Source organism: Ischnura elegans, chromosome 4 (genome assembly GCF_921293095.1).
Source record: "Ischnura elegans chromosome 4, ioIscEleg1.1, whole genome shotgun sequence".
In the NCBI taxonomy this organism is placed as follows: domain Eukaryota; kingdom Metazoa; phylum Arthropoda; class Insecta; order Odonata; family Coenagrionidae; genus Ischnura; species Ischnura elegans.
In genome coordinates, this window is record NC_060249.1 from 114,983,975 (window position 1) to 115,008,013 (window position 24,039).

A 24,039-nucleotide genomic window follows, 5' to 3' on the forward strand; every position below is an offset into this window, starting at 1 on the left:
TTTTGTAAGGGAATAACATTCATACATGTATGAACATTGATTTTTTCTCCTCCAAAATTTAGGCGAGATCGTAAATGGAAGCATGAAAATCAGTGCCGTAGCCAAGGGGGCACATGGACCCCCAAATCAATTAATTTTAGCAGAAAAATATTAAGCTATAAAACTAATTTATGCTAATCCACCAATCCAAACTCCACCAATATGCTAATTGCAAACAGCTTCCCGATGACCAATCAATTGTGTAATTTAAAGAGCTAAAATAGCATAAAATATGATTTCTAGAGATAAAAATAGATATATTTTCCCAGAGGGGAATTGCACCCCCTTAATCCTCTGGGTCTTGCCCCCCAACAATCATCCTGGCAACGCCCCTGATGAATATACATACACAAACATGCCATGAATTCAGTCTCTCAATTGAACAATTTTTTAATATCTACAGTAAAACCCTCTTCGTGCATTTATTCTATCGTCCCTCAGAAAATGGGACGCCTAAAAATTGGGGAAGTGATGATGATGATGCGTGAAATGGAAAAGTATTCGTCATAAGAGGGATATGGGAAAATATAGTGTAAAAAATATGAAAATATAAAATCCAGGAATGAAAAAACAGGGTTCCACAGCTTTGTCATTCAAATGTTACACATTCATAAAAAAAGTGATGACATATAATCATTGAACCATGACTCTTTCCCACAGAGGTACTCCTAACTGTAACTTAGTTTCAAAAAATAAATTTATATACTTTAAGCAAGAACATAGTACTAAATAAAAACCTAATTTGTAAAATGCTTCCTCAATTGCACGTAACTCTAATGTACATAAAGGGAACTCATGAATCTTCATCATGGAAGTTTTTGAAAAGCTTTTTTGTGTGCATACCATGATAGCCTCTTGGGTATACAAGGAGTAAATGTGCTAAGATAGGTAGTTAAACAATAGCTAAGTGCTTTTAAAGTCAAACATAGAATATGTAGCTATGATACAATAGAGATAGTCAGCCATTTAACTAATATATATGTAATGGAGTAAAATTTAAAGCATGTACAGGAAACCTAAGTCTCATAGAATGATGAAAATATTGCTTACGTTTGCATTCAAAATTAACGTGATAGATTATTCCAATTCAAGTGAAATAAATAGCTATGTACATAATATCATATGACACAAAAGAAGTTTATACAGATGACAGTTTGTTGAGAAGGGTACACATTCATTGGAAGAAGGAAAGGACTATCTACACCCAAGCTCAATGACCAGAGCATTTATACATTCAGACTGGGATCTATTGCATCGCGCTGAGATCCTCTGAATCCTAGGTTATCCTGGTTAATAACTACATGCATATCAAGCATTACCGACAATTATAAATTCAACCTCCACGAGTAATTGGATCTTTATTTTTGATTGAAGAGCAAAAATTCTGTAATTTAAGAACCATCTGTATTAACCAGAATTGTCAAACACCAAATGACCAAAGGTATCTTTTTCTAAAGCAATTTTTTTACAATGTAATCTCAGACCTATAGACATGTAAAGCAGCTGAATTTCAACTGCAACAGTTTTTGAGGCTGCAACAAAGCATTAAATAATTAAGAAAACATTTTTGCCTATTTCTAGGGGATAGCAAAAACCGGCTAGTATTTTCATGTCATTTGAGTCACCTGAAAGTGTCAAAAAGCTATAATTACAGAAATCAGTCCCCATGACATAGACTCCAACAGAGATCCTCTGATATTTAATATACTTAAGCTAGTAAAAATATTTTTTCTTCTGAATACTAACATTATTACTGCAATTTATGCTACCCTTACCAATGAGTTGATAGCGAATTCTCTTGAAATGGGACAGTTACGAAATTTCAAGAATACCTCATTTCAGTAACAGAAAAAAGAATTACCGTATATGTCTGAATATAATCCCCCCTTTTTTTCCAAAAACGCCCATGGTAAAAGTAAAGGAGGGGACAATATCCAAACGCATATTTTTAACTTTTCCCGAAACTGAATCCTCAAAATTAGGGGTGGACTATATTCAGAGGGGGACTATATTCGGGGACATACGGTAAGTAAGATCAAGTTTGCATCTACTTCTGCAATCAGTCCGTTTCCATGCATACTCTTCCTTTCTAATTTAATAACATCTTGAAGCTAAATGGGCTCCAATAAACTTTATCTCAATTGGTAATAGAAAATTAATATTTTCTAAACAAAAAATAGCAACAAAATTCACAGTAGTCAAATTAAATTAGCTAAATTTATATCAGTGAAATAAAGAATGCAATCAATCTGGATTTCAACAATATTTAAAATACATAGATTAAATTAACTATACATATGTTGGATTCAAGTTTGGAAACAAGATATTTTACCTAAACCTAATGGACGGGAATTTTTCCAGCTACCTACAAAAACATTTCATGCCAATAACATATGTATGACTTTTTTTTAATCTCTCAGGACAAAAATCTTATAAATGCTCTAATTTCTAGAGCAGCTATTCTGGGGGCTGCATTCAAATCCTTCAAAATGATCCAGTGTGGCTACCTTGATCTATATTCAGAGTAAAATTGATATACATGCATGCACACACCCTTCCAAGATATTATCAGAAAATGCGAACACAAAATATGAATGTACATATATGAGACAAAATGATCGATTGAGTAATCATTTTTTCTATCCCACTAAAGTATACCTCATGAGTGTTATCCCTGAATATCTACAGAAAAAGAGTTAAGGCCGTTTTACACAAGGCACGTACTTGCACAATCTGACGTGTGTACAAAGGCACAGTCGAAATTGCATGGTGTAAAGCGGTGACTTGCTAGAACTCATGCGAGAATGCATGGATGTGAGATGTCAAAATAGCCCCTGTTCTAATTTCGTTCATGCCTAAGGCCTAATGGCCTAAGGTCAAGGGAAAGTTTACATGAGGGGTTTACTTGATGGGGAAATACATTTTGGAGGAAGTTCATTCGGAGGGAGTACACCTAAGGCTGTAGTATCTCTCAAAAGTTTAAGGAAGAGTATGAAATTCTCAATACATTAGTGACAGAAATGGACTACCACCAATATTCACTGAACCGGTGACACCAAGCATCAAGCCTCAAAAGAGACACGACGTCACGACACCAAGTCTCAAAAAAGTAGCATAAAGAATAAAATAGTGACATATAGGTTTTGGCTAGCATTAAAGGAAGTCAAAAGGTAATTCTAAGAATTCCATTCATGATAAGGCATAAGGACTCTTCTCTTCCTAATTGTGTAGCTTAGAGGTAAGCCGAGAGACAGAAAAAACCCTAATTGTTTTAAGTTGAACATTTACCATTTATAAAGGCATAATTTTCCTTCCATAAAACAAGGAAAACCAATATTTTACCTAAATTTCCTCATAGCACATTGTGTAGATGAGTTCCGAGGTTTGGAAGTCTGGCTACCGGTTGTCTCCCAATTAAGAAAGCACACATGTAAACACCTATCTGCTGCCATACCCTAACATCTGACTTGATGTAATTTATAATATTGTACAATGACCAGTCTCCTCAATGGTTCTGAGTCTCAGCAAATGACCCAGGCATGACGGGTCTGGGCAAGGATTTAAATAGAGGCTGATTAAAGACTAGTGAAAAATATGTTGCTGACGAGCTGATTAAATGGCAATTACACCATAATATGTATAGCAATTGCATGGTATTCATTTGACACACTTCCTCATCAGGATTATGGAACAATTTTAAGGAGCCAATGGGCTAAAATCCCCATTTTCCTCCACTGGAATCAACAGAGATAAAACTATAAGCTCAGAATGCTGAAAATTACACAGGAGTTCATAACCAGGACTACATCCCTATAATACCAAGCATAATGTACATTTTCATAGAAAGCCTACATTTTTAGCACCTCAGATGAAGATGTTTCAATCTCAGTTTTCTTCTGCCTTTCAACAACTTGGATCAAACCAGCCAAGAGATCCTCAAGCTGAGTGGCAGCCCGGCATAATTTCTGGTTGTCCATCATTTCACCTGGATCTGAAAGGGAACAACAAACAATAAAGTAGTCCGAGATTTGTATCCACCGGAATACATGCTACTGACTCCCAGCTGATGGAATTCATTAAGAACATGGATAAATACTCGGAACACATTAGGAGACATTGAAGCATTACGTTAGCACTCCATGGGGAGGTAACTAGTTTACTTATTTATGTGATTTGGCAAATGCTCATTTTTGCTTATGTAGGGAAGAGGGTTAAGAATAAGGACAAAAATGTGCTTACTTAACACTTGAACACTTTCTTATACAGTGGAGCTACAAGTACCCATTTAAATGAAGGGGAAAGCCCAAACAGATAATCAAAAGTGATACATGGATAATTCATTTGAGTAGAGGGGAAGTGAACAGTCCAGGGAAGTAAATAAGTGGGTAATCCAATAAATGGAAAATAGAATAATGGATAATAGAGGCTCTCCTGAAACGTCATGTTCAATATTTCTTAAGAGCAAACGTCAGAGTTAGAATGTATCATATTCACAAACTGTTGGCTTGAAGAGACATTCATGATGAAAGAACCAATTTTGAATTGTCTGCATAATTTTTCTTTTCCCACTGCACAATGGCAGGTAGCCTGTGGTTTGATTCCCAGACGAGGTGAAATTTTTGAGGGTGGATCGGAAGATGTTAGTTGACCTGCCTCCTTGTGTTTCATAGATCTAGGGCACACAACTTTAGAGAAGAAAATGAGGAGCTGAAGAGTGCACGTGGGCGGGTGACCAGGAAAATTAAATAATAATTTTGTGAAAAATAAAAAGTTCATTGATATGCATAACCAGAACTCTCGTAAAAAATTATGCTCTGGCATAAACTGAATGGCTGATCTTTATGGGAAAAAATAAAAACTAACCACCGTGATGAGAAGAGCCAGATTCACCACTGGAACTTTGGTCACTGACTTGAGAGATAAGCATGGCATCCAGCTCGTCAAGAACCCAATCCAGGTCTTTTTGTATCTCACCCAGTACACTTGGCTCGTCCTGTGAAAAGCACATTGAAAAAAAATTTCATTACACACATAAAATAATATGGAATCCACATTATGGAATATGTATTTATGTCGACCCCTACATATTCAGAGTAAATTGCACGCCCAACAAAAATCCATTCCAATAAAAAATCATCAAATTGTGAGGTGGCCTTGGGAAAGGAATTGGCCCCTGAATTTGAAAATTACTGTACACTTCTTTCACACCTGTTACTTAGTCTGGGGTGAGTTCCATCCTCAAATTCTACCCATAGCAACCTTCAAGTTGAAGAACTGACCGAGTGAAAAATTCACTATCTCTAGTCATATGACTCGATTAAGGATCCCAAATACCTTGGTCTTGGCCCCTCTGCTCCCTTCAAGCTAAGCACTCAACTGGACAGGTAGCTGACGGAGAAGCAAGCCCAGCATGATGTAAGGCAATAGAGTGAGACATCTAAGGGAGGCAGAGCTAAGTTAGGGAAACAGTGTTGTTAAAATCGTTGCTAACGGCTTCCGGGTGCAGCTGTGTGTTGCGCTTTGTCGTGCTCGTGTCTGGGTGCAGCACGACAAAGCCCAATGCGCAGCTGCACCCGGAAGCCGTTAGCAACAATGCCTCACGCTGGGAAAACCTACGTTCAGTGTTGTTAAAAATTTGAATTTTTGAATTCCCTGACCTTGCCAGGAGTTCCAGCTCCAAAAGGGACAAGGACCATGAAAGAAGTGCTTACTTGCCGAGGCCTTACCCAAACGCCCAACTTTTTTCTGCATTTTTGTGGAAAAAAAGGAGTGCAATACACAAAAATTACAGCATATCTTAACAGATCAGATGAGTCATATGCAAGGGAATATGCATTTGATTCGAGATGAACCAATGTGAAAACAGGTTTTTGTATTGTTGTTTATAAGAGAGGCCTATTTCCCAAGTTCCACATCTTGGTAACTCAAGAAAAATGTTCACATCATCTACCACATTTGAGAGGAAGTTAGTGCTCTCATGGATCACCTCACCTCTATTTCAGCTCTCCGCTTTGAACCATTCTTCTGATACATGTGGCAAGGGTGAGTTGGTGATCCCAAGATGGATGAAGCAGGGAAGGTGGGTGAGCTCACTTGTGTTGAACCAACAAAACCCTTCATTCCTCCCCTCCACCTTGCCATGAGAATGGTGCTCAAGTCTTGAGGGGAGACCTCAGTCAGGACACTGAGGGAGGGACTAGAGGAAAACCTGTTCTCCACTTCAAGGTCAGCATTCGATGGACTGTACGATCCACCATTTAAATTGGACAAAATGACCCCAACACTCTCTTCACTGGATGCTTGAGCTTCAGGACTTTTAATGCTGGGCTTCTGAGCCAATATGGGGCTCAAGTCATCTAGTCTAGGCAATGGACGAGCTGCCGAGTGGGCACGAATATTCATGGGCATCGGGGTGCTCTCTAGGTGGCACTGCCGCACGTAACTTCCACGGGCCGTGCCAAAGGAAGGCTGAATTTTCTGCAGACATTCCTGTACACATAAAGGAAAAGACCTTGAAATATGCAGAAAGAAAGGTTGGACGATTTACAGAAATGACAGATAACAGCAGCCCTCAACACCATTTAGAGCATTGGTAACACCGGAAGGTTACTCGAGTATTAAGAAGAACTTCTATTTTTTAAATTTTCCAGGCTACTTCAAAATAGAAGAGCATCAACAAACCATCCTGATGGAAGGAAAAGCCCAAACAAATAACTGAAAGAGATGGATAATTTACTAACATCCATATTCTTAGTAATTTTTACTTCGGTTTTCATGCCATAGTTATTCTGCATGTTTGGCACCAATTCCATTGATACACTTATTATTATGAGTTGGGAAAGAGCAGGAAATAGAGGGGAGTAGGAAAGAGAAAGTAAGGAATGATTTGGGGGGACTGGCTAGGGAAGTGATGGAAAAATAACTCAACAAACAGTTACTCAAATGACTGGTACATAATCAACGCCCAATTGATATAATTTTCTGAACATTTAATAAGTACATATGTACTTGTGAATTTAAAGAAGTATGATTAAGTACTATTGCAAATAAAGCTTAAATGAAATTGCTACAATTATGACACAAAAAGAATTTTAACATTTATAGAGCAGCAATTGGATAACATAACATTTAGAATACAAGCAAATTTACAGAAGAATTTTATGAATTTTTATTCTATAAGTAAGAATTGATAATAGACTATGAATCTCCATGTTTACCCAATGATATGATGACCATAAAGAGATATCAAAATGGCAATAAGTTAAATTCAGGGACTTCACAAATTGACAACACAAATGCATACGAGTCATTTGACTTTTGTAAGGAACAAGATTTTTTCAGATTTGCTTTTCATTCTATAAGAAATTCAAACACTTTCAAGACACGATAAACATCCAGTATTTCATGCGAAAGGTGATTGCCCCGTAAACAGTTTTACCACCTGAAGCAAGGTGAGTTAAACAATCGGCGTGAAACTTTAACTACTACATGAAGGCCAGAAGATCTATTTTTCTCTATGATAATGAAATAAAAAGAACATGAAATTTGAAAGTTCAACATGGTCGAATTCTCTAAATACGTGCATACAAGGTTTTTGATAGAAACCAAAATCATAATAATACTGGAAATGCAAATGGTCTAATGCAAGTTTAAAACTTCGAGAAATGGATTAATTTCACTGATAATTGAACAATAAGAATGAAAAACACACAATCGGCAACATTGGAGAGCATCATCTGCAGCCAGTTGGGGGAGTTAGAACAAGACAATTGCTCAGCAAGAGGAAGGGAATGTACAACATATTTACTATCTCATAGCACTGAGCATCCCACGATGATAGTTCCATCTCTTGAGGAAGAATCGCACTATGTACCAGTCAAATTTTGCCTTAAAATTTCTCCAGAAAAATGGCTATTCTGAAATTTTATTGTAACTCTTCAAAAACCCTTAAAAAACCATAAACAAATTTACTCAGCCGCCACAATATTCCAATTTTAAACTGCCATTGAAACATAGAAACTACAGCAATTATACTTCCAGAAATCACACTTTTGTTTCCCTATTCACTAGTTGCACTCACCTGAAGAGCCTTCAGTCTTTTCACCTGTTCCTCCAGCTGCACACGGGTTCCTTGCAACTGCTGGCACATCAGTTCTTCAGACCCACTGTCCCCCCAATCCCCAGCGCCCTTGAGGCACAGCATGCCAAGGAGGCCAGCGGCATTGCCACCCCCCCTGACACCCCGGTCCTGCCTGAGCCACAGGCCCTCTATATGTTCCCCTAGATCGCGATGGCCCTCCTCCAGGTGGCCAATGATGCTGCTCAACTCCTCCTTGGGGTACCTCGGTGGGAGTGGAGCAGGCATTACATCAATGCTCTCACTAATGCATTCTCCATTCCGACCAACTGGAAATAATAAACAGCAGGCAAAAAGATGAATTCAATTGATTCGGCTTTTACTTTGTGAAAATACACAACCTTGGTAACTTTTCACTGGAAAATTATTTATTGGTACAACGCGTTTCGACGCTGAGGCATCATTCTCAAGTAGTACTCGAGAATGATGCCTCAGCGTCGAAACGCTTTGTACCAATAAATAATTTTCCAGTGAAAAGTTACCAAGGTTGTATATTTTCATTTCAGCAGGCAAAAAGTTATCATGATGTACGAATAATGGTCTAAGTTTGCCAAAATGAGTTACTATGAAGTGAAACTGGCAATTGCAAATTTTACAAGGATGCGAGACAAACCAATTAAATAGGATTCACCTGCTATAGGATACAGTGAATTTGCTAATTGCACAAATGTCTGATTTCAGTCTTGCAGATACAAGAAAATGCTGCCAAGTAGGAATGTGGGGGTAGGTGAAGTTTTTCTGAGTAGAGTTTTCTTTAGAGCACTTTCCTCGCCCCTCCATTCCCTGCCCTCATATGTACCACAATACCAAATGACCATCCTTTGTGTTAACTTATTCATTATATTCAGCCAAAAGACTATGCTTCAACCTTTCAAATGGTAAATTAAGAGCACTCATACTCACCCTGGTCATCTCAGTGACGAAAATGATCAATAAAGAAAAACTATGAATAATAAATTTTTTGAGAAATCTCATATTTTTCCTTGAATGAATTAAAATATTAATACCATGAAGTTTATAACAAACCATACCTTATTTCCTGAAATCAATATGTTGGTAGCAGGAAAGAAGAAGAAAAGCAATTAATCAAGCTATAGCTTATGAACTCTAGTATCAAAAAACAATTACAGTAAGAAACAAAATCATTCCATAGAACACAATGCCTATTCCTAGTGATACAGTACTACATACAGTGCAACCTCGATATAACGACACCCCACGGTGCACTAATAAACACTCGCTATAGCGAATTGTCGCTTTACCGGAGGTGGAGCAAATAATAGCCAATATAGCTGTTGCGAACAGATATACAGGAACAGGAGTGGTGCGGCGACAGATAAACATCTATCCGATAAATGTAAGCATAAATCCAGACGAAAGGCGATTTTTTTTGCATCACTAAATTTCCTTACTCAAACAACGACTAACTATTCAAACAATTTATAAGCGCCGCACTGAATAAAAATAATGGAAAGTAATGTTTCGTCAATCATTATGCCAATGCACAACCGACGAAGCCATTTTTCTATGCACTTAATTAGTTCATGTACGTGATCATTCTATTATTTTGGTATTTTCTACTGAAAATTCAAAAATTAACTGATAAAACAGTATCGCGGTTATTTAATGCCTCAAATGTTTCCATTGGTGTATGTTTGTTGTTTCTGTACGTTAAGCGGCAGTGAAGTGAAATAACGCATTACATTTGTTTCTACAGGCGAAAACGGTGGAAGGTTGTATAACGTTCCCGCCTTGGAAGACTTTTTCTATCAGATAATGTAATATCTTCATTACCTACGGTAAAAAGTTTGCTAAGCTTGAAAAATGATGTGATTAAAATTGCCGTTGTTGAAAAAAAGTTTCTTTTTGATTGTTACGCTCGCGACGTATTTGAAATAATACACCGAGTTTACCACGGCACTGCAAACGAGAGTCAGTTCTTCTGTGAGTTCTTCTAGCGGCCACCAGGGGATGCTCGGCTACCCACGTGACAAAAGAGAGCGCCAGTTCGACTCCGACCACTGACGAAAAATAGTTCACCCTTGCAAATCCGCAACGGAGAATAAATACGTCCATCCGGGCAATTCACGCTGAGTATCAATGCTTCGTACATCCTACATCATCGCTAAGGCGCACTACCTACCTTTAGAGGCATCATTGCAAGAAATACCTCATACTGCAAGGGTTTTGTCGGGGAGTTGTATGTAAAAAGGTTCCGTTCCGTCTATGTTATATAACCCGGGGAATACTTCTAAAGATACTTATGATCGGAGTCCTTTCTTCCACGACTTCGGGTTTACACCGCAGGCATCACCAGCAATTATGAGGGGAGATAGCGCTTTGGTGCTTCGCATTAGTATAATCAACCTTCCGCACTCTTAAAATTCTTGATTCGCAATCTATCCCTGAAATACTCCGCTTTAGGCTTGGGCGTAGCCCCTTTCTCAGAAGTTCCCGCAGATTTGAATGGGCAAAACCACCCGAACAAAGCTCCTTATAACTCTTCATCGTCTGCATTCCTTGGGCGCTTTTGTTTTTTTTATTTTGCTGAGCTAATAGGAAGATGAATTAATTTCGACACTCTCATATTACTCCTTTATTTTTATTTTCTCGCTTAGACGTGTTTGGTGTTTTTTTGGCCATGGTGACTGCCATCAAATGCTTTCTATTCACGCAACTCAAGGACGTGCGGGTATGCTGCCGACTGCTTTCTGCAGCCCGAGGAACAAAAGAAGATGAAGGATTCGCGAATGCTAATGCCACAATATTTTCACCAAAATTAACTACTTATTTATCGAACGACAGTTTACAACATAAATTTGAGACTGAGCACTCCATTAACTTCATTTCTAACAGATCGCTAGCAATTACAGAGGTTAAGGAGTCTTGATGAAAGTCTTCCGGCGGTGAAACCCTCGCTATGGCGAGAGCCAACACCACAAGGGTCTCGTAAAAACGAATTTTTTAACACGCTTATTATAGGGTCAACTGACGGTGCATCGGCTATCTCTCGTTATAGCGGGAGTGTCGCTATAGCCCGTACTCGCTTTAACGAGGTTCCACTGTATGATGAAAGTTTTCCAATGCAACACATGAAAAACATGAAATATATAAAATTTAAAAAATATTGAAACCTTGGTATAGAAATTGTCAACAAATTTTACTCTATCTGTTAGATTGTCCGAGAGATAAGAAATTACAATTTTAAATGATTTCTTAAAGGAAGTTGTACCATAGGCAGGATGGTGGATAAAGTTTACACCTGTACTCTGGGTACCAGAAGTAGTATTTTGCTTACTTTGGAATAAAATGTGTTAATACTCAAGATTTTAAAAGAGAAACTATTTTTACAGGGACTTGTGTAGTAAGAAAAGAAATGAGAGGAAAGAAATTACATCCCAATCACCTTTTACAAGTTACTTCAAACTTTAAAGTTACCTTCATTTCCTCCAGACGTCAACTCCAATTCTCGCAGCAGGAGTTGCGTTTCACCCACACAATCTTCCGTATTGCACTTGGCTCCTTCAATTTGTTCATTGTCCACATACGTCACTGATCGCCTCTCCCATATGGAACCATCATGTTTATTTCTTGGCTGAATAATTCTAAAGCGACTGCTTTTGACTTTGTTCTTCAGAGTCTTCACAAGTGCCTCCCGATCCTCTCTACTAGTTGTCTGGGAAAATAATGTTTTGCGTCAGACATGGAAATGCATATCCAAGTACATTCATCCATTTCCTCCATACATAAAACATAAAATATCCATTCTCAATTAGCAAAATGGTGTTTACCCCACGAGATCACATGTTGGTAACTCACCGGTAAACAGTATTCATACATAGGATGTCCAAGTTTATGCTTTCCATTAGTCTTCCCATGCAGAAAGCACTCTTGACATTGGTCATGCATAAGGCAACTGAGACACCTGAACCTCAAGCCAACAATCGGAGAAGACTTGCAGAGAACACAGCGAACACCATGATGCCTCACTGTAGGAGAATATTATAAAGCTTCTTTAAGCCATTCAGTTGGATTAACAGTACCAACTTCCACAAAAATAAAAGTGGATGCAGGAAAACTCCACAACATTTTCCTAGGGGAACACCTAAGTTTTTTAGCATCACAAAAAGACTATGTATAATACATGGTACAAAGAGCTGGAAATTCTTATTGCCAAAAATGGAAAATATGACAATGTCTAACTTAATAATTATCACCAAAGGAGAATTCCTTGGGAACAAGCACCCATCATCATAGAATGAAGAATATACACTACATTTATACCTAGATGTACCTATATATTTTATGTGTTTCATACATAATGGCAAATTATTGTACAATTTAATGCCCATTTCTTTGGGTCCCACTTTGGCTGCTCTTGTGCATACATAATTGTGATGAATATCATTTTTGGTCCTTATACATACGGTACATACACTATGCGAGCAATTAGCAAAGTGCTTAGGGGAACTCCATCAGGAAGTGATAGATTGATGATCCACAGCATGGTTAATCGAACGACAGACTTGAGGCTCTACAGTAAATGTATCACTTCACCTAGCAAACTGGAAAAGTTCATTCAGTAACAGTTATCCCCAATTAACATTTAAGAGTGCAGAGCATAAAATCTGGGCTTCCATCAGAGAAAATGATGATTTTTATTGCATTTTTAATTTACATAGCATGCAAACTTTTCATATTTTCAGCTATAGATAGCAATAACTACGCAGACTTTCTGTGTACTTTAAGAGCCTAAGTATATCACCAAAAAAGACAGATCACACCACAACGGATAGGTCTCCCCTACATGTAGACAGACATATTAATGAGTCTAACGCTTTCCTAATTGATATTTTCCCATGCCTTTCATTCATGGTGATAACACAATAATAAATCAATGGTATATGAAAGGTCAATTAAGATCTAATGGCAATTACTTCAGCTTTCATTTTCAGAATACAGGCATGTACATTATTTTTAAAAACTTGAGCTACATGTAACAAGAACAATTTATTACAAGAATCTCACCATCCAACACAAGCAATGAAAAAGAGCATCACAGGAAACATGCATACCTTAGCTTTTCTTGACTTCTATTTAAGTGGACTGAGCCAATTCTTATGCCTACTCCAATTAAATTCCATCACTATCACACGATTTTACATTAATCCAACACACAAAGATAGGCTGAAATTCATTTAAAAAATATATTTGCAAAAAGCCTAAATAGGGTGGTTTCCCATTATTTTTTTATTGCCTAAATCGAAAGATTATTACTCCTGGAGTACGTATTTCATGCTTTTAGATTTTTAAATGACGATATCTATTTTTCACGATTAAATGAAAAGTGAAAATTTTCAAGCGCGCAAAAACGCGACGCGTAAGTAGGAATGATGGGGAAAAGTCCGTGCGACGCATTTCTGGTTCCCCCTCCCGCCTTGTGAGGTGACCTTGATCGAGGCTCTGAGCGCTGATAGGACGCAGGATGCTAGCGGGTAGCTGAGTACCTTGCTGGCTGGTAGCGCTTGGCTTAAAAAAGGTTTATTAATACCTTATCAAACGAAGAAAACTTTCCGACCTAAGCCAGTTTTAATAGGTGATTATTAAGACATGTTTCCCTGAGCTCTGTGCCTCGTGCATGCATTGGTAACCTCAGACGATGCATAACTCCTATCCTCTCATGTAGAAACTAGGTCCCGGTGACGTCACGTGGAGTGGAATCGCATGGGCACCAATCTGGCCTTTTTCAAATGAGGATAAAATTTGACCCTTGCCATTCGTCAAAACCGGTATTTCAAAAACAAAATAATTTGTGTATTATGAATACACTAATGGTGGTTAACGAGTCGCAATCAATGCCTTTCGTTTTCTTTGATGAAGGAAACTACCCTATTATAGACTTCATAGGTATTTCTTATGCCACTAATATACAGGTCCATATTTTGAAAATTTTCTGCATCACATTTGGCAATACATGCCTAAAATATCAACTTACTAACTCTAGGAAGCAAGTGATCAAAAATTTCAATTTCCTTGACCAAAATAATTCTCTGGTCTCTCACCAGACAAAAAGATCACCTTTCCTGATGAAACTACCATTTTACCCACCTGATTCTGCAGCCATCATTCTATGAAGAGTAGTGAGCCATACAAACAATCTTGGACCAGATTCCAACCACTTCAGGAAATCTTCTTCCGAAACACCTTCTTCACTGGCCTTTAAAATAACAGCACAGTAGTTTATAACCTACCAACAATAAGTTAAATCACTAATGAATGTAAGTAGGTAGTGCCAATTATTAACACTTTGAAGCCCATGGTACTTTCATGTGCAGGTTGTGCAAACCCAGGGTTTTTGACATTAAAAAAAATAAATTCCAGTCAATTTAGAAGTAAATATGTATATTTAGGAGCTGCCAAATGGCAGCACTTTCCATACAAAAAGACTAAATAGCTAAGGAAACAGGCTAGATAGTTGGGACACGAGAAAAATGCACGGAACATTTTCCCATGAAATCGGATACGAATGGGTCACTACTCAGGCTCGGGTCCCTGGCAGGAAATACACATCCCGAGGTATACTCAGGCTTGGGCTTCAAAGAGTTAACTCATGCTTGGAGTTTTCAAAATTATTTAAACCTTTAGCCACCAGATTTATTTTCCCAGTGTTCTCCCTTTACAGCTCAATTTAATTCTAATTTGCTCTTAAATGGCCTTTAACCCTATTGCTCTTACATCAATTTCCATCTTCACTTCCAAAAAGCTCAAGCCCTACTCAAGAGTGCATCAGGCATTTGGAAGAAGAGACAAATTCTTTTGCTTACGAAAAACTCTAAATACTAATGAAGAAATACCATTTCATCAAGAGGGATAAGTGTTTTGATCGTTTTTGAATAGATGGTAATCTCCCAAATGTCATATTTCTGTGATCACTTGTTTTGTTCTTCACCGGAAGTTGTTCCTTACAATAAACCACAGTTTCGCCATGTTTTTCAACACGTGTGGTCGTTTTCATTTATCATTCCTTGTTAATCTCTAACAGTTGTCCGCCAGATTAATTATTTACATCAATAAGCATTTATATAATATCCAGAATTAAAGTGAAATTAACTCAAAATACAATGAACCAAGATTTTAGCAAGGGATTAAACATGGAGCCGATATACCGGCACTTTGCGTGTCAAAAGGTTAAGTTAGTGTGCTTGCACAGGCACCTGCGGTAGCTTTTCCCCCATGCCCAAATGGGCACCCAAGGCATTTAAAGGTCAAGTTAAAATAATACACAGCTAAACAATAACCATATTAATTAGCAAAAATATGATTCATAAAAATACCAGTCCTTCATTCAACACACCCATATTGAAATTTTTTTTCAACATGGGTGTGTTGAATAAAGTTTCAGTCAGCCTATCATTAACGAAAGTGAAACAACTAGGGGTTATTTAGTACAATGAATACATAGAATATCTCAGCCATCAAGAATCAGTGGATGACACTATGTAAACAATTGCTATCAACTCAAAACTGAATGAATTCAGATTGATGTACGATACAAGTTTGTAAATCCATTAATATCACTTGAAAATTGTTCATACAAGACATGCGTATATTGCAATGATTGAAATCAGGATAAAATGAGAATCATTGCCAACTTTAATGACTAGAGGCACTAAATTTTCATGCATCCTCAGATCAGTAATCCCAATATTTACCTCCATGATTGTGAAACAGACAACAAGCTATATCTACAGACAGTGGTGGATCCAGAATGGGGCTAAGCCTCCCTCCAATTTCCACTAGATAAAATGGTAATTTTGGTTGGACCCTAACTACTGCTGAGAGGTTATCCCACCCTACCTCCTTGTCTCTACACTGAATCCGCCACTGTCTGCATACAGCATAAAACATTTCCATATTGTTAATATTTCGTGGGAAACAAGGGGGTGTACAGAAGATGGGGTAAGAAAGGGAACTAAGGAGCACCATATGCCAGATAATGACCCATAAGACAAGTCATTTAGTCTTTTCATGTTAAAAAAACTGAGCAACTGAGGGGAAAATAAAAATAAAATTCCATGAGAAAGTCAGGCATGTTAAATGTACGGAAATTCCACAATGCATTGCCTTGATCCGTTAACTTAATCCATGAGGAAGGCAAACATAGGTGCTCAGGGCAGCTCAATAAGAGAACATCAAGACATAAGGGTACTAAAGGAAATTGCTCAAGATAAGGAGAAGTGAAATGCTATTGAAAACCACTTCTCACTATTAATGAACTTACTGCGGATTATTACAAATAAAAAAAATTCAATGCCTCTGCTTCGGACACAATTCCACACATTTTCTGACAATTGTGACTATGGCATATTATCATTGTTACATAGATGCACAGTATCCACCATCACTTCAAACAATTACATATTTATACTTATTTTTATCAAAGTCTGCTAGGCAAGCCAAACACAAGGTTTTCTGCCTACTTTTAGCAAATTCTTCTACATACAGATAATGCCTAAGTAATTATAAATTTATTTATGCACCACACACATTTCAATGAATATACACACCAGTTCCATGCAAGAGTATAAGGTGCCAGGGACAAACTGCAAGCCAAAACCCCTCCATTCCTTCAGGAATATTCCAATGAATGTTGACACTGCGTGAAACAGACTGCTTAACCTTGATCTAACAGCCACTCCTCCATTTCCTTCAATGGCCTAAGGAAGGAATGAAATTGACAGATTGATCAGCAGACCTATATATGAAGTACATATTAATTCGAAAGCTGGGTCATTTCAATAATATGTACTTTTTTGTGGGGAACAAAGAATTCAGTCTTATCATTTATATGAAGAGATAAAAGTTCATAACCCAGACAGCTTACAGGTTAAAATTATTACAAACGAACATCTCATTTGCAGAAATCAAAGATAAATAATTTTTTCCGTTTTTAGCAAAGGCAGAGTACTTTTTGGCATAAGAAATAGTTAGTCAATGGGTGTACATTTCTCTAAATTGAGAAGCCAAAATATCCTGAATGAGCTGTGATGTCTACCATAAGCAATAAATTGTACATATTATCGCTTTAAGTGGAAGATTGTTATTAAATAACGAGAGTTAATTCTATAAATGGCAACTAAAGACTTAAAATAGACCTTCCTACCTGGAAAAAGAGAAACCGATAGCATTCCATCAACCTGTTCTGGGCCCACTTTTCTCTACCTTTTGGTATTTGCACAAATATAGCTGGGTCTGTTAATCCACAACTAAGGATAGCCATCAGGACTTTGACATCTATCACTTTAACACTGCCTCTGCGTTTCCTATAAATGGATAATGGAGAGAAACATTTTTTTTGCTTCAATGACGAGTGGCTACTCCAAATTATTACTACAAATACTATTTGCCAAAAGACCAACTTTTCTCTGGTCTCACCCTTCCATTATTATTCAAATAAAATGAGATAAAATAAATGGTTCGAGATATAATAAAGGATGTACACTACATAAATAAAGGTATATATTACTGGTCAAAAGTGTTCAATATCAAATTGAGAGCCAGCTCAGTGGCAATGTGTTGATCAAACTGCTTCCCATTCAAAGCTTGGATTTCTGTTTTGGCCACAAAAAATATATCAGATAGAATGGCTTCAAGATGACCGCATTCCACTGAAGACGTATTTTCATCGGCTGAGAGTCCATGTTGCTCAAATACACCAGCTACAACATTCAAACGTACATGATCGACTAGAAAAACAAAATAGATATGGATGTACAAATTAAAATTGCTGGAATTATAGGATCTGATAAGCTTATGAAAGGTATGAAAGCACTCAAAACATAACCTATATTGAGCCATTTACCCCTTGAAACTATCGTACTTACAGTGGAGAAGTTTTTGCAAAGTTCTTATTTTTGCAGCGGTTCGGTATGCTGAGTATTTGATGGAGTCGCAACTAGAAAGTTGTTCCGTAACTTTACAAAACAGTGGGTGATCCCAATGAGTCAATTTATCCTTATGACTGAAAAATAAATTGGTAGGATAATATTAAACTGAATAGATACTCAGATAAGAGAAATTTGAGAAAAATCTTACTCAACGTAATACGGTACTCCCAAGTCGTTATCCGCCCTCTCCCAGTTTTCTGGGAGTTTTGCGTCCATTTCAAGTGATTCCAGGGGACACATGCATGTAATATGGATTATAATTTTCTCGGAGTACCTAAATTACTGAATTCCGCACGTAACTAGTCCATCTAAGGTGTTTAAATGGCATTAACGGAAAATACTCGTCGGAACAGAACATTCAGAGTAGTTCAAAATAATTCAAAACCGTAGAAACAACTGACTGCAGCTGGCGAAGGCAGCGCCAATCATTCTTGTGGCAAACTGGACGAAGCTCAATTTCTAACTTCATTCCGTGTTTCCGTCATCTTCCGCTTCTTCCGGCATAATCCTTTCAACGTGTCGTGCGTGGAGGTGAAGACAGGATTTGTAATCCCTGTGTAATATTTGACATCTTTCTCGCATTTATTCATTTAGCCCTACAGATAATCAGCCATGCCTCCTAAGTTTGATCCTTCCGAAGTTAAAACAGGTAATTAGTGTGTAAAATACAAATTTTGCTGTTCAATCCGATTCTATAGCAACATACTAATTCATTTCTACTTCTTTATAGTTTTCCTCCGATGTGTCGGAGGTGAAGTTGGTGCCACTTCATCCCTGGCTCCAAAAATTGGTCCTCTGGGTTTGGTAATTATAATTTTTTTTACCCTTGAAACTTAAACCTCGGATTGAAGGTGTCATAATCATCCCATGTGCTCGCCGTGTGCTTCCTCTGTAACTTTGGCCATTGCATGAAGTCTTGCCCCTGCTCATCGAAAGCTTGTCGAGCACCATTAATTTGCCTTTTCTTTGGGACATAATATATTTAACGACTTCACTCCGACGATTGCCCTTCATTCTTGTTACATTCTCGTAATTTTATAATTATAATATTAATTCTTACCGTATCATTGCTTTTCCAGTCTCCAAAAAAAGTTGGTGATGACATCGCGAAAGCCACTTCTGACTGGAAAGGACTAAAAATCACGGTGAAGCTGACAATCCAGAACAGGCAAGCTACGATATCGGTGGTGCCCTCGGCTGCCTCCCTAATTATTAAGGCCCTCAAAGAACCCCCTCGTGATAGGAAGAAGCAAAAGAACAGTAAGTTAGCGTCACTAGTAGCTGTCTGAAAATTATATCAAAGTGCTCGTGCTAATTTTATATTTCTTTCCAGTTAAGCACAGCGGAAACCTGGCTTTTGATGAAATCTTATCAATTGCGAGGGCGATGCGAGAGAGGTCTATGTCGCGAAAGATGGAAGGAACAGTGAAGGAAATCCTGGGAACGTGTCAGGTGAGGATTTGGAAATTATTAACTGTTTGTCACCATCAGTGTTGTGCCAAGTTGGTTTATATGTGATAGATGCTTGGATGACATTAGGTAATTTATAATTTAATTCTTAGAATTTGTACCTTAGTCCATGGTCGTCGTTTTATCTATGTTATTCCCTTTGCAGAGTGTTGGTTGCACTGTTGAAGGAAAGCCACCTCACGACGTCATCGACCAGATAAACGACGGCGAGATCGAAGTTCCTGAGGAGTAGTTGTGTCCATTGTAAGTAAGCTAGTAAGTCTGGGATACGTAATAAAGCCGATGAGCTATTTTTTCTTCTATGTGATGCATTTTTAAAGCTTCTGGACTTTATTTAATCCCAGCCTTACTGGCTCTAAAATGGTAGGGGTTGGCATCCCATCCACCTTACTTTGGCCTCTTGTTTTTTTTTTTTTGTTAAATGATTCGTTGTTACTTTAGAGAGATCACTAAATTTGATTATTCATTCCAGTTTTGATATTTTTCATTCATTTATTAAAATTCAAAGATCAGTTACATGTGTAGTGTGTTCAATTGCTACCTCATTTGCAAGTGTAGGCATGTTCTTAATTGCTTACACATCAACCAAGAGGCTCTTGTGAGGCAGAAAAGCCACTGGGGAGACAACCCCAATAACAAATCATGATGAATTTCTTAACTCTGTACTGATTGTATTTTTATTTACTTTGCAGGCCATAATTAAATTTTCATAAATTTAACTTGCATTTGTCATTTCTATAAATTTATGCCTGTTACTCTTTGCCATCCAGTAGTTGATGCCTTTATTATCGTCCTCCTCAAGGATGTCAGGTAGAATTATAAGAGTTGGACTTTGAAGTGTGCCAGCTGCAAGGGCTCGTCTATGGACTGGATGTTTTGAGGAAAAAGCATGCTTAGAATTGGGAATTGTATAGCCATGAGCATATTTTACTACTTTCCTAAGCCATGGGAAATAAGTCCCCAAAAGAAATTATAGGAGTTATAAGGCATGAGTCCATAGAAATGCCAGTTTCATTGTATTACTTTCATGGTTATAACTGGTTCCAAGTACCTCAAGTGTGGGGGCAGGGCTGGAAATAAGCTGTTGTGAACAGGGGCTTCCCCAGCATGTAGCTTCCATTATCAATAATTGCACTCGGGCCTCTTGTTTTCCAACTAAGCATTTACCAATTGTGCTCTTACATCAATGATTTCTCTTGTCAATCTTTTACTAGGCATTACCTACAGCAGTTGCATGTAGGTATATCATTCCTCTTCTGGACTGGTTTCTGTTGTATATCTGGCCTTCAACATTGGCCACTGCTAGAGTTATCCTCTGAATAGGAGACCACTAAACTACTCTGTGAAACAATAATTGTTAAACTATTGGTCCGTAATACTACAATAGAATCAGTTAAAGCTGCAGCTCTCCCTCTAATGGTGCCTCTGCCATGGCTAGACATATACCTTACCACGTAGATGGATATCAATGGCAGGTTATAATGTGTCAACGTAGGCATTTAAACCTTTGTGTTTGGACAGTTGTCTATTTGCATTTATCATAGGGTAATACTGACCCTGTTGATTTGCTGTAAATCTATGAATTTTGTGTAATAACTAATAGGTTTCAGGATGTATATATTTTTAATCTGATACGTCAGTAACACTAGTTGGTGCAAAGTGATTTAGTCTGTTGCAATCTTTAAGACATTTTTACTGCCAGAACAGCTATATGGTGATATCATGAGTGGGTGAACTGAAGCCGTCTTAGGTGAGCAGGTGTATGCAGAAGTAGTGACAGGTGAATTACTCTTTTCCATTAAACAGTGTTGCTGAGGAATTAACTGGTTGACACCCATTTTTTAAAAGTGGGAACTGAAAACTTTACATTCAATACCAGATGGTGTACATGAAGCTGGTGCTCATGTTTATTCAAAATATAAGTGAAAATAATATCCTTAGTTAATTACTACAGAGAAGGAACACGAAGCACCTACTTACCAGTTAATTCATCTTGTGAATTTTTTATTGTATCAGCAAAGATGGTGTTGGTTCTCACAATCTAGTCAACAAAAGTATGCAGTGCTGTAGTTGGGCCAGTACAGCATACCCCGTAAAATCCTAAGAGTACCGGTTAAACTATCTTTTTAAATCTGTTAAAAAATAGCTCTGCTGTAAATTGTCCAATGGATTTCGGACAGAAAAATCTGAAATGATTATTTATTTGTTCAAGAGTTATCTCATGGCATAACTTGGAACTAATATAAGAATTGGAATTTAACCCTTTTGCTGCGGCCCATTCTCTGGAAACCTAACCGTCACATGCAGTGAAAGGGGTGAGTGCGTGGCAGGGAGTAGGTTATAGTACGTTCACAGCAGCGAAAGGGTTAAGAGACATTTAAATTGCAGCCAGATGTACATGTTCGAATGTTGGCAAATTTTGGTGATTACCGCCTAAATTTTTTTTTCCCAACTACAGCACTGCAAGATACGCTGTGCTTAGTAACTCTTTGTTTCTGAATTCTCAGTTCCCAGCTGGAAGCTATCGCCTGAGAGTTGCATTAAAGGATGGTTTCAGGAACATACATGGGGGAACCCAGAATCAAAACTGGGGGTGGGGGGGTCAAACTAGCTGTGGTCATTCAAGTTGTAACTTTTTTGCAAAGAAAAGGTTAATGAAACAAAAATTTTAAGGAAATTATGACAGAAATGTATTAGTTTTTATAATTAATTGCTTGAGAAAATAATTTTTATTTTAGTTTCATGTCTTACACTAATGTCACTTTTCTTCTAGGGGAAAATGTGCTCATAACTTTTGTTTTGAACTAAATTTATTTTTGCTTCAAGGGGGGGTAGATGCCCCGCTCTGCCTCCTACTGGGTATGACCATGGGAACGTATAACTCGCTGTGAGTAAATCAGTCGTGGAATTATAAAACATGGGGGGATATGATAGGGGTTCAAGGCTCATTTGGGAAGGCGATGCTTGGGTTTCCTCGGGGGTTGGTAGTCCCATAAATTAATTAACAGAGTTCTCGGTGGATTTAAATGATTTGGAGAATTTGTCCAGTGATGTTTTAAGTTTTGTCAGAATAGGGGTGATTTTGTCTTTCCTGATGTTCTGGTTTCTGACGAGCACTGCAAGTATGTAGAATACACTGCAATTCCTTCAGCACACTCCCTCCTGGGAAATATTTCTAATGCCAGATACACTCGGGCAATTTAAATATGGGCAATGTGAAAGGAAAGGAGATAAAAATTTTGAGAAATGAATATTGGTTGAAATGGGTAAGGAAATATGCATGGCTATGGTTGGTTGGTTAAAGCTTAAGAAGACTGGGTTTTCCTGGCCAACATTGGAAATGAAGTATGTAGATTGTATGAAGATGGATGCCTGCCATGCTTGCAAATTTTAGGCCTGTCAGTGAGAAATTAGTGTGTGGGCTCTACCATGCATAAAGAGATAAATTATTTACTGATTGAATTTGGTTTACCCTTATATACTGCATTCTTCACCATGAATATGAAGAAACCAATTATGTACTCTGGTACTTCTGTAAATACCTAAAATTGATGAAGCTTGGACAATGGGTTGAAGACATTTAAGTCATGTTGCCACCGCAAATTGAAATTATTTATTTCATTTCTTTGAGCAAGCAAAAAACAAATGTGATGTGGCTCAATATGTGCTAAAAATATTAATTCTACGTATTCACACAAAATTTTTAGTTTTAAGATGTTGCAAGCATTCTGAGGAAAAATGCTCTATTTAAATTAAAGGCATAAGTGGATGTTAATGGGTGACACTAAAATGAAAACAATTGAGTATATTTGACAAGGATGGTACACAACTATTTATTTCCACAACAGCAGCATTTTCATTACAATTGCAATCACTTTTTTCACTTAAAAACCTGGATAAATGGTACATTAACACATGAGATTATGTCTAAATGCATGAACAAAAACTGTAACCACCCCACTTGTGCAAATGCATGACAAAAATTTGAACATGTTCTTATTTGGTTTGTGAATTCGTACATGTCCTGGTCTACCAAAATAATTTATGCATTTGAGTGTACCATTTAACGAAGCCTTAAGTTGATGAAATATTGGGTTTATCATAACCAAGATGTGATTAATTTAAAGAATCAAACCAAGTGTTGATCACATTCATTCATCAGTCCTCTGTGATCCTTTGGTCTAATTAGCAGCATACGGAGTGTATCTTTTGAGATCATCTCAATGTAATTGGGCATTTTCAATGAATGATGTGGGATGAGATTTGTTAGAACAAACAAATTCTTTGGCTATGTCAATGTCCATTTACAGCACTATGGTTTCCATTGGTGAGGCTTACTGTAGCTGATTCTGAAAGATTGCTTTTGGCTGCTGGGATCATGTGAGAAACATCACCACGGTATCCAGTAGGGTTCTGTGTCTGCCACTTCCAGAAGTCACGACCTGA

General features: G+C 37.6%; 3 protein-coding genes across 3 annotated transcripts in view; 1 reads left to right on the top strand and 2 right to left on the bottom strand.

Annotated features, from left to right (window-relative positions):
- Nucleotides 1-2,460: 2,460 nt before the first annotated feature.
- Nucleotides 2,461-18,523, bottom strand: LOC124157918 (dystrophin-like). The gene is made up of 12 exons (XM_046533004.1): nucleotides 18,272-18,523; nucleotides 18,061-18,197; nucleotides 17,703-17,922; nucleotides 17,340-17,499; nucleotides 16,744-16,893; nucleotides 14,285-14,393; nucleotides 11,996-12,165; nucleotides 11,615-11,852; nucleotides 8,120-8,445; nucleotides 6,031-6,528; nucleotides 4,903-5,032; nucleotides 2,461-4,030 (listed from the first exon to the last, which is right to left on the bottom strand). The coding sequence occupies exons 1-12, from the start codon at nucleotides 18,361-18,363 to the stop codon at nucleotides 3,888-3,890; spliced, it is 2,373 nt and encodes a 790-aa protein (XP_046388960.1). The 5' UTR covers nucleotides 18,364-18,523; the 3' UTR covers nucleotides 2,461-3,887.
- A 71-nt stretch (nucleotides 18,524-18,594) lies between these two features.
- Nucleotides 18,595-20,312, top strand: LOC124157919 (60S ribosomal protein L12). Its single transcript, XM_046533005.1, has 6 exons — nucleotides 18,595-18,772; nucleotides 18,854-18,927; nucleotides 19,203-19,383; nucleotides 19,457-19,575; nucleotides 19,739-19,836; nucleotides 20,286-20,312. The coding sequence occupies exons 1-5, from the start codon at nucleotides 18,736-18,738 to the stop codon at nucleotides 19,823-19,825; spliced, it is 498 nt and encodes a 165-aa protein (XP_046388961.1). The 5' UTR covers nucleotides 18,595-18,735; the 3' UTR covers nucleotides 19,826-19,836; nucleotides 20,286-20,312.
- A 3,085-nt stretch (nucleotides 20,313-23,397) lies between these two features.
- Nucleotides 23,398-24,039, bottom strand: part of LOC124157920 (UDP-glucose 4-epimerase-like) — a 46,217-nt gene continuing 45,575 nt past the window's right edge. The window contains exon 8 of the mRNA XM_046533006.1: nucleotides 23,398-24,035. Coding sequence (XP_046388962.1) covers nucleotides 23,887-24,035 — 149 coding nt within the window. The 3' untranslated portion in view covers nucleotides 23,398-23,886. The remainder of the gene's footprint in view (nucleotides 24,036-24,039) is intronic.

Bases quoted from the DNA above. Each gene is read 5' to 3' on its own strand.
- LOC124157918 (XM_046533004.1), bottom strand. From the start codon at position 18,363: ATGTGTCCCCTGGAATCACTTGAAATGGACGCAAAACTCCCAGAAAAC. The intron at 18,198-18,271 runs GTAAGATTTTTC...TTTATTTTTCAG, and splicing joins GGAGTACCGTATTACGTTGA to TCATAAGGATAAATTGACTC. The intron at 5,033-6,030 runs GTGAGGTGATCC...TGCTTTTCACAG, and splicing joins AGCGGAGAGCTGAAATAGAG to GACGAGCCAAGTGTACTGGG.
- LOC124157919 (XM_046533005.1), top strand. From the start codon at position 18,736: ATGCCTCCTAAGTTTGATCCTTCCGAAGTTAAAACAG. The intron at 18,928-19,202 runs GTAATTATAATT...TTGCTTTTCCAG, and splicing joins AAATTGGTCCTCTGGGTTTG to TCTCCAAAAAAAGTTGGTGA. The intron at 19,576-19,738 runs GTGAGGATTTGG...TTCCCTTTGCAG, and splicing joins AAATCCTGGGAACGTGTCAG to AGTGTTGGTTGCACTGTTGA.